Source organism: Lissotriton helveticus, chromosome 3_1 (genome assembly GCF_964261635.1).
Source record: "Lissotriton helveticus chromosome 3_1, aLisHel1.1, whole genome shotgun sequence".
Classification (NCBI taxonomy): Eukaryota; Metazoa; Chordata; class Amphibia; order Caudata; family Salamandridae; genus Lissotriton; species Lissotriton helveticus.
Genome location: NC_136061.1, coordinates 165,540,813 through 165,558,921, shown reverse-complemented (window position 1 = coordinate 165,558,921; position 18,109 = coordinate 165,540,813). Strand labels below are relative to the sequence as shown.

Sequence of the window (18,109 nt, the reverse complement as noted above, 5' to 3'; positions counted from 1 at the left end):
TTTGTTCACTGACTGCTGTTAACACCACCACCCAATGTCCATTGCCTCTTCTTGACTGTATTGTTCTCCGGTACATAGTTTCTATTATTTGTCCACATTATTTAGAATTCTCTTTTACAGCGCTCTAACTTCCTTGAGCCACATTTGCGCTATAGGATGTTGCAAAATAAATAAAAAAGGAATGTATAATCCATATATTTAACAAAAGAACTTAACAGTGGTGCATCACGCTCTTTCAAATAATTATCCAAGGCCTCCTTAGAGCAATGGGTCTCGATCCCTAATAATGGTGGTTATAAATATTTTCTTCTGGAGTTCTAATAAAGATTTACTTTTTTAGTGTTTGTCTGTCCAGTTCCTTTTTCTTCTTTCTTTCTACCTTAGGATCCCATTTTGTGGTTACTGAACACTCAGTAATGGAATTGCAGTTGGTGTTCCCTGACATTCTTTTGCATTCTGTTCAATTAATTTCAACACAACACCATTTTATTGCTATATCTCAAAACTTTCAGTTCAAAGACTGCTCTTCACAGCAGCATTTGATCGGTGGGTAACTCAATATAGTTGACCTTGCAATGTTTAACACCAAGATTATTAGCAGAGCCTAATCCCAGCATTCTTACATTCTCATTGTAGGAGGAATACGCTTCTCGGTGCTTCAAACAGGGGGTTTGCTCGTTGGCTTCCTGCGGAATATGAAGATGGACGTTCCCTCCCCAAAGGATGGACAGAGAACAGAAGAATAAATGGATTTGCACTCCCTCTGGTAGAGTATGAGAGGCTGAGCCTATGGTGAAGTAGGAGGGCTTCTGCTCTGTGATGTGACTGATGGTAGAGCCCGTGGTTAAGAGGGGAGTTGCCTATCTACCATACAATAGAAGGGCTGTACAAACCACGTTGTGTAGTAGGTACATAGTAGGGTTCACCAATTCAGACAGATTACTTCTTGAATATATCAGGTACCACATATGCTCCAAGGGAAAGTAGTCAGTAAAATGTAGATAGGACACCATACTTGGAGCCAAGATTGTTTGTTCAACCTCCCGATCCTACTGGCTCTCACAGCGTACATTCCACGCACAACACTCACATCATTCCACGTATGCATCATCACTTAAGCAGTGTACCTCTATGACAACGCACATACAAATATATCAAATGTCATTGCTTTGCTGGTGATTATTGCTACATTTATATCCTGATTCATTACATGATTCATTACATTGGGTACAAATCAGTACAGGTAAGTATGTATAAATAATGAAAACATAGTAAAAAGGTAAAGGAGATAAATAGTATCAATATTAAATGATTTAAACTTGATTGAATGGCAATTTAAGTGAATACATAAAATATTAAGTTGAAATAAAATGTTTTAAGACTCCAGCACACTTCCTGAAAACAAGGGAATGTTTTTAAAGGAGAGGATGGGTGTTCACACACCCAACAGAGAAGGCAGTGTTCTCACTTTGAGAGCGTAACAGGTATAGCCATGCTAGAAATGGGAAGGCGGTCCCACTTCCAGAGAATGAGAAAGTGGTCTTTTTCTCAGAAATAGAATGTGAAGTCTTATTGGTTGTGGAAAATATAAGTCTCACTTCAAAAACATGTGTGTGGAGGCATCTCATTAGAGAAGGTGGCTCACTCTTCCAGAAGAAGAGATGATAATCAATTTTTCAGGAGAGGAGTTTGTGGTCTCACTTTCACAGAAAGTGTGGGGTCTCCAGTCTAAAGGAAGAAAGGAAAACGTCATTGCGAGAGGAAATGACAATGATCTCTTGTCTGGATTAGGAAGGAGTGGCATTCTAACTGTAGACAGAGGGCTGATCTAATTTTTAGAGGAAGATGGGATAGTCTGAAGAATTAAGAATGTGTTTAGGCAAGTTGTGTTTATATAAGGAAGACCATCATCTTTCTCTGTTCTTTATTGCAGGCACGCGCAGTTTCAAACCAGATTGTCCAGTTTCCAAACAATGAAATCACACTGGATAATGAGCGGTCACTCACCTTCATGCAGTTTGGTCAGTGGACAGACCATGACCTGAGCCTTTCTCCAGAGACTCCAGCCAGAACCACCTTTGTTGAGGGCCTGGACTGTGACCACACCTGTGTCAAGGCACCACCTTGCTTCCCACTGATGGTATTATGCAGACCCTTGTTTACTGTACCATATCTGTTCACATGATAGGATTCGGCTTCCTCTAGCGCATGGGTACTCACAAACTTTCTGTCGGGACAAAATTACAGTGTGGTTTGTGGCCGAGGGCCGCACCGGTAGGGGTTGGGTCAGTGGGAGCATGGTCAGTTGGGGCAGAGGGGGGGCTAGAGTAAAAAAATCAAACCAGTTTCAAAACATTAGACAATGAGACAATGCTGTATTTCAAAAGCAGATGTAACTACAAAGAGCACATTTTGATAATACATGTTTATTAGCAGACAATAGCAATCTTAAGAGCCATTGCATAGCTTCATATACACTTTGACCCCAATTCCATCACAGTCTCTCTCTCTCTCTGTCAGTCAGTCTCTCAGTCTCTGTCAGTCAGTCTCTCTTTCAGTCAGTCTCTCTCTCTCTGTCAATCTGTCTCTCTCTGTCAGTCAGTCTATCTCAGTCAGTTAGTCTCTCTCAGTCAGTCAGTCTCTCTCTCTCTCTCTCAGTTAGTCTCTCTCTGTCAGTCTCTCTCTCTGTCAGTCTCTCTCTCTCTCTCTCTCTCTCTCTCTCTCTGTCAGTCAGTCAGTCTCTCTCTCAGTCAGTCAGTCAGTCTCTCTCTGTCAGTCTCTTTCAGTCAGTCAGTCTCTCTCTCAGTCACTCTCAGTCAGTAAGTCTCTCTCGCTCTTCTCTCTCTCTCTGTTAGTCTTTCTCTGTCAGTCTCTCTCTCTCTCTCCCTATCAGTCTCTCTCTCCCCGTCAGTCTCTCTCTCTCTTCCTGTCAGTCTCTCTCTCTCTCTCTCTCTCTCTCTCTCTCTCTCTGTCAGTCTCTCTCTCTGTCAGTCTCCCTCTCGCTCTTAGTCAACCAGTCTTTCTCTCTCTTAGTCAGTCTCTCTCTCTCGGAGTCAGTCAGTCTTTCTCAGTCAGTCTCTCTCTGTCAGTCTCTCTGTGTCTCTCTCTCTTTCAGTCAGTCTTTCTCTCCCTCAGTCAGTCAGTCTGTCTCTCCCTAAGTCAGACAGTCTCTCTCCCTCCATCAGTCTCTCTCTCTCTCTCTCTCTCTGTCAGTCAGTCAGTCTCTCTGTCAGTCTCTCTCTCTCTCTCTCTGTCAGTCAGTCTCTCAGTCAGCCAGTCAGTCTGTCAGTCTCTCTCTCAGTCAGTCTCTCTCCCAGTCAGTCTCTCTCTCAGTCAGTCTCTCTCTTAGGCAGTCTCTCTGTCAGTCAGTCATTCTCTCTATCTCTCTGTCAGCCAGTCTCTCTCTGTCAGTCAGTATCTCTCTCAGTAAGTCTCCCTCTCAGCAAGTCTGTCTCTGAGTAAGTCACCTTCTCAGCCAGCCTCTCTCTCTGTTAGTCTCTCGCTCTCTCTCAACCAGCCAGTCTCTTAATTAGTCAGTCAGTCAGTCAGTCTCTCTCTCTACTCTCTCCACTTTCTCTCCACTCTCTCTCTCTCTCTCTCTCTCCAATCCCACACTCTCTCGCTCCACTTTCTCTCTCTCTCCACTCTCTCTCGCCCTCGCTCTCTCTCCACTTTCTCTCTCTCTCTGGGGGGTCATGGATACATTACTTGCAAGGTCCGTGGGCCGCCAAAAAAGGCCTGCTGGGCCGCTGCCGGCCCGCGGGCCGTACAGTGAGTCTCTAGCTGCTCTCCTTCTATGCTTGATGCAATCAATTAACAATTGAATTAGTAAAGTAAATTATTCTATAAGCTAGCCAATAGTGCAGCGGTTGAATAAAACGTTAAGACTGTCATCTACAAGACAGCTGTAATAGAACAACCCTGAAGAGGGTCAGGTACTTGCACCTCATTCTCTCTCCAAATGGCTAAAATGATGCCAAACAATTTCTCAGGCTTTCTCAGAACCAGGTCCTAAATTCGGTAGCGCTACTTGAAAAGTTCTGGATCTCCTTCACTCTGAATCTGTTGAGAGAATATGCAAACATTCTTCTTCTTAAAACATCTTTAAGCTTATGACATACTAGGGTTCTAATGAATTGGTAATACACAATCTGGCTGCATAATCTTCACTGTTTGAATATGAACCCAATTATTACATTGTTCTTTAAAGCACTCCAATATCATTGCTGGAGATTGCTTAAATTTATAAAGTGTGTGTAGTAAATACAAAATATTTATTAAGAGAGTCTAGATTTTATTTTGAAGTAAGAAAATTAAGATTCCCAGCCTTCAAATCGCAACCTGGCAGGATAAATCAGGAGTGCCCAACCTATAATCTGGGGGTGTGATTGTTGGTAGGAATTCACAAATATACATATAGTGACTGTAAACAGAACTAATTTACTTACTTTATAGATATCCTAAAAATGTGCACTGATCCAGGCATTCTGGATTTATTTTGGACAGTCCAGCTATAGTTTATCTGTCAGATACTTCCTCTTGTAATTATAAGGGCCATCTGACCGTTTTTTCCAATGAGCAACAACAGTAACCACCAATGTCTTCACCGCCAGTAACATTCCAATGGTGCTCTTTCAAAGGAACCTTGGGATGTGACTTTCCAATTGTCTATCGAAGACCTTCCAAACATTCAATGCCAATAACCGATCAATACAACCATCAGTATATTGCCACCTGGGACAACCTGTAGACCCTGAAATATCTCATACCAAAATCAAAATCAAAGAGTCTCTGAATCGCCCATTTAACAAAACAACATTTAAATGTAGCCTACGATGCCAATAAAGAATTTTTTATAGATTGAATAAATAAATAAATAAATAATAAATAAATAAATGCTGTCTAGGATGCCAAGGTCTTCTTCTTTATTACTCAATCCATAGAACTACCTCAGAGCTTTCGGAGCTCTGCTTTTAATGTTTCTTACAAAAATTCCCATACGAGTTGTACATCAACTTTCTCTTACTGATGCCCCTATATCTCCTGTAGCCTAATCAAAAAACATCAGCCTACTATATCTCTGCCTTTTTAAATCCATCCATGGAGGTTTATGATCACCACATTCAAAGCTGTATCTATAGAACCCATACAAGATCTCTACCTCTTCTTTCCCATAGAGGCATGTTTAAATAGTCACCCAGATTAATATATACAAAGAACCATCACCCACACCTACGTATAAAAAGTATCCTCTGAGGTTCAGAGTCTTCTTCTTCAATCCACGCAACCCACAAAATACCTCTCCCTTGTAAGACGTTTCTATATCTCCACTGCCAATACCCACGCTCCTATACCACTACCCTATCTCTACCTCCAACAACTCATCAGGTAAGCTCTATCCTAGATAAACCATTCAAGTACCTACCAAATATTGGGTTCCTTCAAAGTGGCATTTATACTCAGATCGCAACTGACTTTGTGCATTTACCTTAAAATATCATCTAGTCTTATAACAAATTGCCATCATATCATATATCAGAATAACAGACTATCTTCTCCTGTGATGTTTTTAATTCAGATTCCACCCAATGATCCAAGGATTGCAAACAGAAGTGACTGCATTCCTTTATTCCGCTCAGCTCCAGCTTGCAACGAAGGATCACCTGTCCGTGAACAGATTAACATTTTGACATCATTTATTGATGGAAGCCAAGTGTATGGAAGTGACATGGCCTTGGCAACCAGACTTAGGGATCAGACAAACCAGTTTGGTCTGTTGGCTATTAACCAGAGATTTACTGATAACGGCCGAGAGCATCTTCCCTTTAACACCATGGGAGAAGACTTCTGCGTCCAAACCAACAGATCTTCGGGCATCCCATGTTTCTTGAGTGGTGAGTAGCATAGTTTCTGCCTATAGTGGATTTGTATATTCAATTTTACATCCATGATTTCTGAAAACTTTGAAGTGTATCTTTATGTGCTTGAAAATATTCTACTAGATTTCAGAGAGCAACAAAGCACGATTGCCTGTTCTGACAATTGAATGTGTGTCTTTTTAATATTATTGAGCACAAGAAATGCAAGGTCTCCTTACCACCCTTATTCCCATTACTCAGAGACATAAACTGTTCTGCCAGCTTCCATAAGCTTACCATATCATGGGGCCTCCATGTGGTGATCAATGTAAAATCAGTCCTGGATCTTCTTAGTTATTTCATTCCTCCAGGCTATTTGTCTTTATTTATTTTTTTACTATTTTTAGATTGTCCAAAAGTTCAACTGATGTTAGAGTGAGAGAAAAATAGAGGAGGCATAAATGTGAAATGAAGGGAAATAAACAGGAGTGATGTGTGAGAATGCAAAAACAAAATGAGCTTTGGGAAACAGCCAACGTTTAGGAAAACCTTTGACTTTCTACTGATATGAGAACAAACGGATGAATGAATACGCTTACATATCATAAAGTACAAAAGTAAAAAAAGAAACTTTTGGTACTGACGTTTTGAGTGTGGAGCCAACCATGTTGTTGCCAATAGTCACATTTATTGTTGGCCAATTTGGTTTCCTGTCGTACTGTGGTTTCTTTATGAACTGCCCATGATAGACATGTGGGCCCTGGAGAGGACTTTAACCTGCACTCTTCGGTGATTGTCGGCGACTGCGGAAATTTTATAATCTGTCTCATGTGTTTCTTTCTATCCAAACCTTGTAAAACTGGATAGACAGAAATAGCTGGATCTTTCTGTTGGTGTTAACTGCCATAACTGGGATGCCATGAAACTGCTCAACCATTACACAAAATCAGTAAATCAGTACTGACCTACAGTGAGCTAGTCAATCCGATCAGTTAATGACAGCAATTAATCTTACTACCCACCAAGAAGTCTGAGGCTCTCAAACAAGACAGGTGGGGACCACATGGAAAACTAAGAACCAGGTACTATGATGCAGAGGTCTTTGGCAACAATAAGGTTGTTCAGTTTTGCATGTTAGGCAATAACAACTTGCTTTCCAACCCAAGCCATACTAGCTCAGACATAAACCATACCCAGTGGTTCTAATATAGCTTTAATCTCCCAGAGGGCGATTTAATAAGTAATAGTTAGTTGTGCAATGGCAAGCATATCCTATCTGTCAATACTGTCAAGATACCTCTTTAGGAGCTGATGGTGTGCTTCTTCAATATACCTGTGATGCTTGAACTGTTTGCAACCTCGGCATCAGATTCAAATGCCAACTTTATAAAAAATTGGGGTATTAGTTGAGGCCGGTGAGTACCCACCTCAAATAATTACCACAATCCTTGTCAAGGTGAACCCTTAAAGTCACTAAACTAACCTGAGCTCAGCCTTCTGGTAGCTATGGAACAGAGCAGACAGGCTTAACTTAGAGGCAATGTGTAAATTATGTGTGCAGTATTCAAACAGTAATTAAGTCCAAAACAACACTAAAAAAATCCCAAACTAATTTAGAAAAAGAGTGAATTTAATAAATAAAATGACACCAAATTGACAAAACCTAATAAATAGAACCAGAGTAATTATTTTTTTCATTCAGAATTTTAAATTAGTGCTAAAAACAGTTATATGCCAACTGCAGTCATCTGGTTGCACATGACCGGGTCAAGGGTAAGCTTTAAGTTTGAAAGTGATGGAGCATGGATGAGATACAAAGACCGAGTTTGTCCCAGTCAAAAAGTTACCTTCGCACATAGAAACTTTTATGGACCAAAACGGCTTCAGCAGGGCAAGTCAGCAGGCTGTGGCCGAAGCTGTACTCAACATCAACGGGAAGCCGAAGTCCATAGTTTTTGTGAAAACTTTGACTAAGGAGGGAAAGTGATGAGTGGGAAAAGTTCATGTTTTGCATTCAAATAGCTCTTGAGGTCGATCAGATACTGGTGGCAGCTTGGTTCAGTGACTCTTTTTACCCTTGCACATACAATCATTTCTAGAGTTGGGATTTCCTCAGTGGGAAAAAGCTGCAGGCTGTAGTTGCAGAGGATTGGACATCAGCCAATGCTGGTCGACAGCGGTACCACTGAATCGCTGCTGCAGAGGAGAACACATCAGGACTGCAGCAAACTCACCCCAGCGGCGATGCACCCACTTTGGATCAGCTTGGCAGGTTGTTTCCAGTGCCACGCTGGTTCTCAGGGCAAAAAGATAGCAAAACGTTTCTTAGTCCCAGGCTTCAGCAAACCTTAGAGTACTCTTTGACACCAGCCAAGTGTCCAGGACCACAAGGATAGCACTTGCTGATCAATACTCACTTCAGCAGAAGGGTCCAGGGTATGGTAATTTGGAACTGGTGAGCTGAAAATGCAGGAATAGGCTTCTAGAAGCTTGTGTATCCCTATAGCCCAAACAGGAGGCCAGCGTTATGAACCTTGGAATCTGCTTCTTTGTTCTGGGTACATGAGATAGAGCAAGTTCAGCCTACAATGCTGCTCTATGGTCCCAGATGCAAGACCCAGTCCTCTTCTGTTCTTTCACAAACTCAGAGGTGATCTGGGGAGAGTACTGTGGATGTCATATTTATGACTGGCACCAACCTGTGGTTGGGTCAACTCCTAGGCACTTCCTAAAGAAAGGGGTAGTAGTACCCAGTGGTGACCCTATCCAGTTTTGTTATAAGGAACAAAGGTCCCTAATCAGAAATAGAAAAATGTACCACATAGGGAATATATATAATGCATAGGAGCTGTCCAATCAACTTTTAAAATGTCATTTTATTAATTCATGAAATAAAAAATAATCTGTATGGTTAGTTACCCCCACGGGGTGCATTTATACAGGTATAAAAAAACACACACACAGGCAAAAAAAGTGACTGACAAATAAATACACAACTCTGTAAAACAGATCACTCCTTCTCTGTGTAGTGTGCAGATACAGCAAAGCCAAGGCAGGCCTTGAATTCACGATATGTCCAGGGCTGAATCTATTTATCGGGTATCGATCACGCTTACTTGTTCCAGTGATTCGTACTGGTTTTTTCACATTCACAGCAAATTACTTTCATATAGATTTCCGATAGATTTCAGATAGATATCAACCATGTGGGAACTTAATTGGTGAAGGGGAGTACACTCTACTAGAATATCCCTGCAAGTCTGTATTGGCCGATGTGACGCCTTAGCATACTGTCAATGTATGATATATAAGAATTTTCCTACGGTTCTCATATTGATTTATTTTCTTGTCATATTGGTTTATGTATCCAGGCAAACACTGTATTGTCCTGGGGCTGATCCCTAGATTTGAGTGGTATGAAACGTTGTCGACCTAATCACTCTAACCAGTCTGATTATGAAGAATGAATAAATGGTTGGAGCAACGTTATGTTTTATGGAGTTGTGACTTTAATTCTTTTGTCTGCATGTGTGTTTTTGATACCTTTGAAAGTTCACCCCATAAGGGTAACTACCGCTCCATATTTCTTTTTATTTTATGTATTATTAAGATGATGTTTTAAAAGTTGATTGGATGGTTTTTGGGCATTAATTATATTTCCCTTGCATTATATCTTTTTTATTTCTGTTTAGGGACCTTTGTTCACTATAACATAATACTACCCTTGGTCCTTACACTTGGTCCTTACACATCCTTCGGTTTTCATTTGTCTGCAAAACAACCTACCTACAACCTACCTATTTTTGTAGCACTTCCTTTCTGGTCTACTACAAACAATCCCACAGTGCCCTTTCTCCATAAACCCAACATGGCAGAACATTTCTTCCCCTGCTCAGACCTACCTGTGCCAACCCAGAGGTGTGGCTATGGAAATGGCCAACCCTTCCCCTGTGGTTCTGAGGCAGCTCCCTCTTCTGCAGGGATTGGGACCAGCCTTACTAGAGGACCAATCCAGGGGGTTCTGGCCTGGGTGTGATCTACATCTACCTTAGATAGGGTAGGTCGACCTTTAAGTCCACCAAGTGCCTGTGCACATTTTCCAAGCTATCCTGTCAAGGAGTGGAGAATGCCTTCCTAAACCCAAACCACCTTTCTTTGTAATGGGATAAATTCACGGCTCACTACCAGGCAGCAATCAGCAGCCAGGTGACAGTTGGAATACTTACAGAGAGGCCTTAGATGCTTTAGTACAACTATTTAAAAGAGTGTTTGAAATTGTTTTTTGCTGTTAGGAAACCAAAATCAGCATTAAAATGTGTAATAATGTATCACAGTGAAGGAGCTAGAATTGCCACAATGAAAATAGCCTTTAGGCTGTTTCACCTTAAGGACATGTGGGACAGTAAACTTTTATATGTCCTAATTTTAAATACCATGCATTATGTCTTTCTGGGCACTAAGCCCTACCTTAGGGATGACTGATTAGTATTTCAAATGAAGGTTTAGACCTGTCCAAAGGGTATACATTTATAGGTAGAATTGGCAATTTCAAAACTGTTTTGCCAGGGCTAGGCCTGGTGTCGGGACTGCTGTAACACTGCAATGGGCAGCACAATAAGTGCTGCAGTACACTGGAGACATTTAACTGACAGGCCCTGGATACAGTTTGTGTACCATATACTAGGGACTTAAAGGTAAGTAAAATATGCAAATTAGGGGTATGCCAATATCATCATGTTGAAAGAGGTAACACAGGCACTTTATTCCACTGGTTAGCCAGGGTAAAGTGCACAGAGTTCTGTAGCCAGCAAAAACAGCCAATGCAACAATCTGGGGGAATACCATGCAAAGGATGGGTATCCACATGTAGTCTTAGATGTGAAAATAATACTTTGCTCTGAATTATAGCTGTTAAATGACAGGACTGCTAATCTTGTGTGTAATGTTTTTCTTTACATCAAGGTGATCCCAGGACGAGTGAGCAACCAGGCCTCACAGCCTTCCATACACTTTTCATGCGAGAACACAACCGTGTGGCCAGGGAGCTACGGCGGATGAACCCACGATGGACAGGAGAAACGCTCTACCAGGAAGCCAGAAAAGTTGTAGGAGGCATTCTCCAGGTATTCCAAAAAGTACATTTATATGACTACATTTGAAACCGTGAAATGTGTGTTGTTGAGACCAAAAACAATCACCTATGCAGAAGTAGCACGTATGATGTGCCTGAAAGTAGCAGAAAACTTCTGATTGAAAACCATGGCCTGACTATGCCTAATAGTAGTGCATGGCAGTTTTATGCACCCGCATTGCCAGTCCCCACCAGAGAAGGATTTTATGATACTTTGTATATTCCAGATACTGACCACAATGTTAGCTGCACCATCTTTAGTGTCAACCCCAGCAGATATATTTCACAGTACGATTTGACAACATTTACTTCTGCAAGAGGTGTAAGGGAGAAGTATGGAAGTGTCTTATGTATTAACTGGTGCATTTGTGGTGTAGTATCCTGGATGAAGTTATTCATAATTGCACAAAAGCAGGACTGACCAACACGGAAAGCATGGTACATCCACCTTTAAAGCCTGTTGAAGTGTAGTTTTCTTGTTGGACAGTCCTATTTGTGACTGAGTCAAAGAGCGAATTAAATCCTTTTCAAGCGGGGTGGAAGCCTCCTCGTACAAACACAAGTGCAACAATGGGAAGAATCTAGTATTGAGTACATTGTACTGGGTAACAATGTTAGTGAAACAGTGCAGGGTAAACTCTACACACAGTGAAGCAGTCAGAGTACATTGTAACACAGAGTGATCTATTCCTGGTGAAACTATACTATAGTTTACACGAGTGAGAGAGATCTACTACTGGTGATACTGTATTGACTGTCTAATTCCCAGACTTATCTGTCTAACAGTGAGAGTGGTTCTGTGCTTTAGATACCATCCTGGATTGTGTAGCAGTGAAAGTAATCTTGTGCTCGTGATACTGTATTAAGTAACACTGAGAGGCATTATATGCTGTTGATACTGTACTGTGGAACAGCTGTTGATGCTGCACCCTATATCAGTGAAAGGTCCTGTGCTAGTTACACTATACTATGTAACAATGAGAGTGAACCTGTGCTGGTGATATTACACCGTGTAACAATGTTACTGAACCTATACTGGTGATACTACACTGTGTAACAATGAGAGTGAAACTGTGATAGTGAGAATATAGTGTATAACAATGAGAGTGATCCTGTGCTGGTGTTACAATACTGTGTAACAATGAGAGTGAACCTATGCTGGGGATACTTTACCGTCTAACAATGTTACTGAACCTATACTGGTGATACTACACTGTGTAACAATGAGAGTGAAACTGTGATAGTGAGAATATAGTGTATAACAATGAGAGTGAACCTGTGTTGGTAATACAATACTGTGTAACAATGAGAGTGAACCTATGACGGTGATACAATTCTGTGTACCAAAGATAGTAAGCCTGTGCTGGCGACACTATCCTGTGCAATAGGGAGAGTGATTCTGTTATGGTGGCACTATGCTGTGTAACATTGTGAGTGCACAAAGCATGCCAGACCACGAGACCACAAAAGTTGATTCTCAATTAGCTTGACCTCATTGGACAGCAGCGGCTATCAATAACCTAGGCACCCTGACTCTGGACCACAGGCCTAAAGGGTCCAGTTATAGCTACCCGAATCCATAAACTACCACAGCATCTTTCTATTTTTATGCAGACAAAGATCACCAGACCCAGCTAGTCTTTCCATGTGTATATTTCTGCGAAACTGTAGGCACAATACAGTCTCAGATTGGGTAAAAGCCTTGCATGCCCTATTGGCTGTTTGTTTTTTATAAATTTTAAATATCCTTGTAATGTTTGTTTTCTTCCAGAAAATCACCTACAAAGATTACATCCCCCTTTTGATGGGCAATGAAGCAGCTGCACGAATTATTGGTACCTACCGGGGATACAACGAGTCGGTGGACCCACGAGTGGCAAACGTGTTCTCCCTCGCCTTCCGCTTTGCCCATGCCTCCATCCAGCCCACGATCTACCGCCTGGAGGATGGGTACCGCCCGCTGACTGGGGCTGCTTCTGAAGTTCCACTCCACATGACTTTCTTCAACAGCTGGAGGATCGTGAGGGAAGGTAAGATAGTACCCCATCCTTCTTGCCAAAACAGCACGTGCAACTCCTCCACATGCACAGCATACTGTAAGGAGGTAAAGGACAGAGGGTTGCACAGAAAATATACTTGAAGGCTGCCCATCATATGTCCATGGAGAGTCATGAACAGACAGTGATGTGTTATTTTGCTGGGGCTACACCTATCAATTATAAGTCATTACCAACCTAGTAATGTTGACAAAATCGGTAGCGGAGGCACAGCACTGTGGAACTGAGGCTGCTAAAGAAAAACAGCCACAAAGATAACAGGTGTGATACAGCATCTAGTAGGGTGGGAAGGTTACTCTTAGAGACTCATTTTACATGGACACTCCCTGTTACAATAGTCTTCAATGAGGGGTGGTCATCTCTGAATATGACCTTACAAACACAATCAGCCAAATGTACAGGACAGTGGCAATGAAGGCTCTGTCCAGTTGCCGTAAGGAGCTTAGCTGCTCAATTTAGAGCTCAGTTTACGGGATATCAACTTGCATCCCCACCACCGAGCCAGTCAAGCTAACTCCGTCAAAAATGGTCATAGTTCAGCGCCCTTTTTGACATATCAGATGCACCACTAAGTGTTGCAGAGCCAGCATCATGAAGGATTGCCCTTTAAAAGGCTAGTGAACTATCATGAAAAGATAATTAAACTATTGAAAACATTCATAGAAATTCACCTGAATGTTAGGGAGACAACGTGTCTGGGCACTGACTACTTGCCTTACTTTTGTGGGGTACATTTCCAGAATCCATATCAAAATACCACCATCCTAGAAAGGTATTGATGCAAAGTCCACTAGTCATTTAGACCCAAAAATGTCTCATCCTGATAGAATGTCAAAATATTGGGTATTATGTTATGAATATGAATTACTAACATATTGTAATATTTCGTAAAGGTGAGCATATATATGGAAGAGTAGATTTACTATTTGTTTTTTAACTGAGTTTTTCATACTTAAGGAAGACATCAAAATCTAGTCACAGCTCAACAGGTGATCTGCAATATAGAAGGTTTAACAGACATTTCTTGCGTGCAACCAAGGGTTCAGTCAATACATCAGAGATGTTACGTAACTGCGTAACTCATAAGCGCTCCCTAATATTTAGGATTCTCAACGTGTTGACTAACAACATTATCATTGCTAAGCGAACCCAAGTCTTCATGCAAATTTTCCCATGTTTCTAAGTTTTCTCCCACCAGGGTGTCTGTGCTTACTGCAATCATGCATATTTTTCTCACTAATGACTACTCACTAACATGCTTCTGCCACTCTTCAAATCTCAGTCCCCCAGTCTGTTTCCGAAGGATCACAATTCGCATTTTAGTAAAAACTTAATCCTAGAGTCATCGCGCAGAACTGCATGGCAATATTCTTGGTTGTGGGTGTGGGTGTAGGCCCAGAATGCAGTGTTTAAGTTCTAATTTAACTAGTTAACCATTAGTCCTCTAAAGAGCTGGACTACCCCATTCCAAAGTATCTATATCAGTTTTTTTTTAATGTCCAAGTCATGTGGAGTAGGTCTGTGCGTTGAAATAGGTTCTATGCAGGTATCTAATGTGGGTGAGCCTGAACCATGGTTTTCTGGATACTATACGAAAATAACCAAACACCCTAAACCACTGGCGGTCAGTTTGTAGACCCTGTCCCATTTAACCCTTATCTGTAGATCCTGATTTGGTCAGTTAGGATATACCACCCTGTAATGTGTGAAAAGGGGACAACCATTCAGTCTCAGTGTCAGTAAGGGCTTTAGGTGCTAGATTCTGGTGAGTATCTGGAAATCACCTCCAATTTGGTGGGTGTGGTTTTTGACAATCTTGAGTAGAAGTGGAAATGACCCAACTGCACCCCCTACAGTAGTCAAGCTTTTTCATAAATAAATACCACAACACCGTTATACAAGTCCCCCTTCATGTCGCACTCACCTTTGGTCCTGAACACTGCCCTTACCGCCATGTAGAGCTTGCAGAACTCTAGAGACCTCCATAATGGGACTAGGTGAGAACGCAGTGTTTTCTTAATTACTAATCAGGACAACCCGTCCCAAATGTTTGAAAAGAGTCTGACCACTAGATGCCCTGCCAATAGGGGAGTAAAACTGATATTTAAGGGGTCTGTCTCTGTGATGTTTGTCTAATAACCTGTTTTGTCTTCCCTGTATTTCTGTTAGTGACTCGGGAAGTTGCTAAATAGGAAACTAAACAATAACTGTCCATCATGCTTGTTTAAGCTCTGACTCTCATATGGCAGGTTTAGGGTAGCCAGTTTGATTATGGGGCACTTTCACAGCCAGAGCATAGAAGGAATATTACTATTCAGCTCTTGGAATATTTTCGTGGGGGAACAGAGTAAAACTTCTTGAAATACACACGAGCAGGAAGATAGTACCACCATCTTCACCAAGGCCACCCTACTCAACAAAGATGGGGAATTATGACCAGAATGCCACCGAGTTTCGAGTCTCTGGATTTACTCAGCCCTTGTTTGCTTCAATGCAGCATTCCTGGTCTTGCGATAATGTGATGCCTAGGTATTTAAAAGAAGGGTTCTGCAACAGGAGACCCAGTTAATGGTAAACTAACCTTCTTCTGTGTGCCCAGTGTCCAGAGTACATAATTTAGTCTTATGCCAACTGGTATGCAAGCCAGTCGTGTTGCTGAATATATAAAGTATATGGAGCATTCAGAGAACCTTCACTGCTAGATATTTCAAGAAAATCAATACATTGTCAACATATTGTGGATAATGTGTAGGGGGTCTCATACACAATCCTCCACTGCCCCAACTTACTTCCCATACGCTAACAGTTCCATTACAGGTTCCAAAAGAAAAGGTGATAAAAGACACCCTTGGTGTGTACCATGCTCCAATGTCAACTCTCAAAGGCAATCCAGTCCATTTGGGCCAATGTTAGTGGTTTTGTATGTAGTAATTATATCCATTTGAAAACAGTGGGGATGAATTTGTTTCCCCCAGTACCCAAAACAAAACACAAAGTCCCAACCCACTGTATCAAACACCTTCTCTACATCTAGAGAAGCTATGGAGAAGTCCTTTTTGGACATGTGTAGAAAGCATTGTACATTTGCTAAATTATGTAAATGATGGCTAGTGGTTCAGCTGTGAATGAACCCTCACTGTTCCAGATGTAGCAGTTCTGCATTCACACCCCACATCTGCCTCCCAATGGTCCCTCTCAGAATTTTTGTAATTATCGACAGAGGTATATGTGACCTATGATGCAATGGTCTTTCCAAGGCTTCGGGGCCATGACAATGGAGGCTGCTCATTTCCAGAGTTTTGACACTTACCTCTAATAGTATGTCCAATAACAGTCTGATATACGACTGATAAAACCCTACTGGGGGTCCATCTGTACTCAGAGTCTACCCAGGTTTCATTCTCGCCAGTGTAGGTTTTAGCTAATGATGGAACATCAACTTTATTCCTCTTTGTATAATTTGGAACTCTCTCTAATGATCAGGATTAGGACTGGTCACTTTTTGATTTCTCTTTGAACAACCAGTTAAACACCCTCCAAGACCTTCCACCCCATACACATTGTCATTTGGAATGTTATGTATTAAAACCTGGCCAGTTTTGTGAAATAATCATTGCAGTTTAGATTGTCAACTTTAGGTGTTCATGTAATTATAGCTTTTGTACTACTTCTTTCTCGAGGGCGGTCGTCTTCCTCTTGGTATCTTTTATATCTACCTACAGATATTTGCTGACCCCATACATTTTCCTATACATGCTGTCCTCAGTAGTGCTTTCATTGTATTCTACTCTATTGCCCTGTTAGAGGCAGTTTTCCTATTGTAAAATATTCATCAAGTGTCTGAGCAGCGTCTTCATGGTAATTCACATCTTATATGGCCTCCACAGTTAACTTTCAGTTCGGCACTCTTGTGTTAACATTATACCAGGTGTGCATGAGGCAATGTGGAGAATGGCAAACAACGCTCTATACAGGTAATAGGAGTCAGAACAGTGATCTGCAATCAAAGACGTCACAAAGATATAAATTATTCTACTGTATCAACTGTACGCAGGAGAGAAAGCATATCTTTTCTTGGGGGAAATGTTCCAACCACACATCTGCTAAGTCCTGTCTGCCTATCACAGGGGTCTCCAACCTTTTCTGTACTGAGTGCTACTTCTGATCATGGAAAATCATTGTGAGCTTCTGAAGGCTAAACAACTCCTGCATTGATACCAGGCACCCCCAAGCCTAGCTTCATAGACTTTAAGCCTAATGCCTATAAAGTCAGATACTATGGTTTGAACAAACTACTCTAACTAGGGATCCTACAATAGGGTTGCCATGTGTGTCAGTGGGAGTGTGGTCTTTGGGGATGTATGAACATGTGCGTATGAGTGGAATATATTTATGTGTATGGGTGGCTGACAGCCTGTGTCGTATGTACTTACAGCACAGGACATACCTTTTTGCCATATGTGGCACTGTTATTAGTATCACACAAACATATTTATTTTAATGAGAGACATTTAAAGTGCAGAAATATGTTCTGCAAAATATTTCATAATATGGAAAAAATGTCTGCATTTTACATCTGTCTCATTAAAAAAAATCTCAGTTCTATTCAGTTACACTTATGGCACGGTATCTACTGGCCACTGGGAGCAAATGGCCTGCTGTTTGTAAGTGCAACAGTTTGAAATGGGGGAAATTAAAATAAAGGGGCAAATTAATCATTAAGGGAAGGTTTCATTTTAGTTTTCTCCAATATAAAAGCATTCAGAAACATCATTTTGTTCACAGCTCCAATACTGAGATCACAAGGAATTTTAACAGTTAAATAACTCAGTGCTTAAGTTGTTCACCTCTGTGCCCCAGCCCCAGCCATAAATCTGACTGCCCACTGCTATCTAAAGCGGGATAATAATAATGTCAAATAAACACAGCCTTCCCTTAGCTTGAAAAGGAAAATATGACATTGTGCATATTTAAAAATTAACTCACGGTTGTGAGCTACTCTAAAGGTGTCTGGGGGCTATGTTTAGCTCTCAATTGACTGGTTGGAGACACCTGGCCTATGA

At 41.3% G+C, this 18,109-nt stretch overlaps 1 protein-coding gene across 1 annotated transcript in view; it reads left to right on the top strand.

The window, feature by feature from the left end:
- Positions 1–18,109, top strand: part of LOC144822754 (eosinophil peroxidase-like) — an 85,085-nt gene that overhangs the window by 16,924 nt on the left and 50,052 nt on the right. Inside the window, exons 5-9 of the mRNA XM_078680613.1 lie at positions 637–766; positions 1,934–2,140; positions 5,579–5,894; positions 10,821–10,981; positions 12,761–13,019. Coding sequence (XP_078536739.1) covers positions 637–766; positions 1,934–2,140; positions 5,579–5,894; positions 10,821–10,981; positions 12,761–13,019 — 1,073 coding nt within the window. The remainder of the gene's footprint in view (positions 1–636; positions 767–1,933; positions 2,141–5,578; positions 5,895–10,820; positions 10,982–12,760; positions 13,020–18,109) is intronic.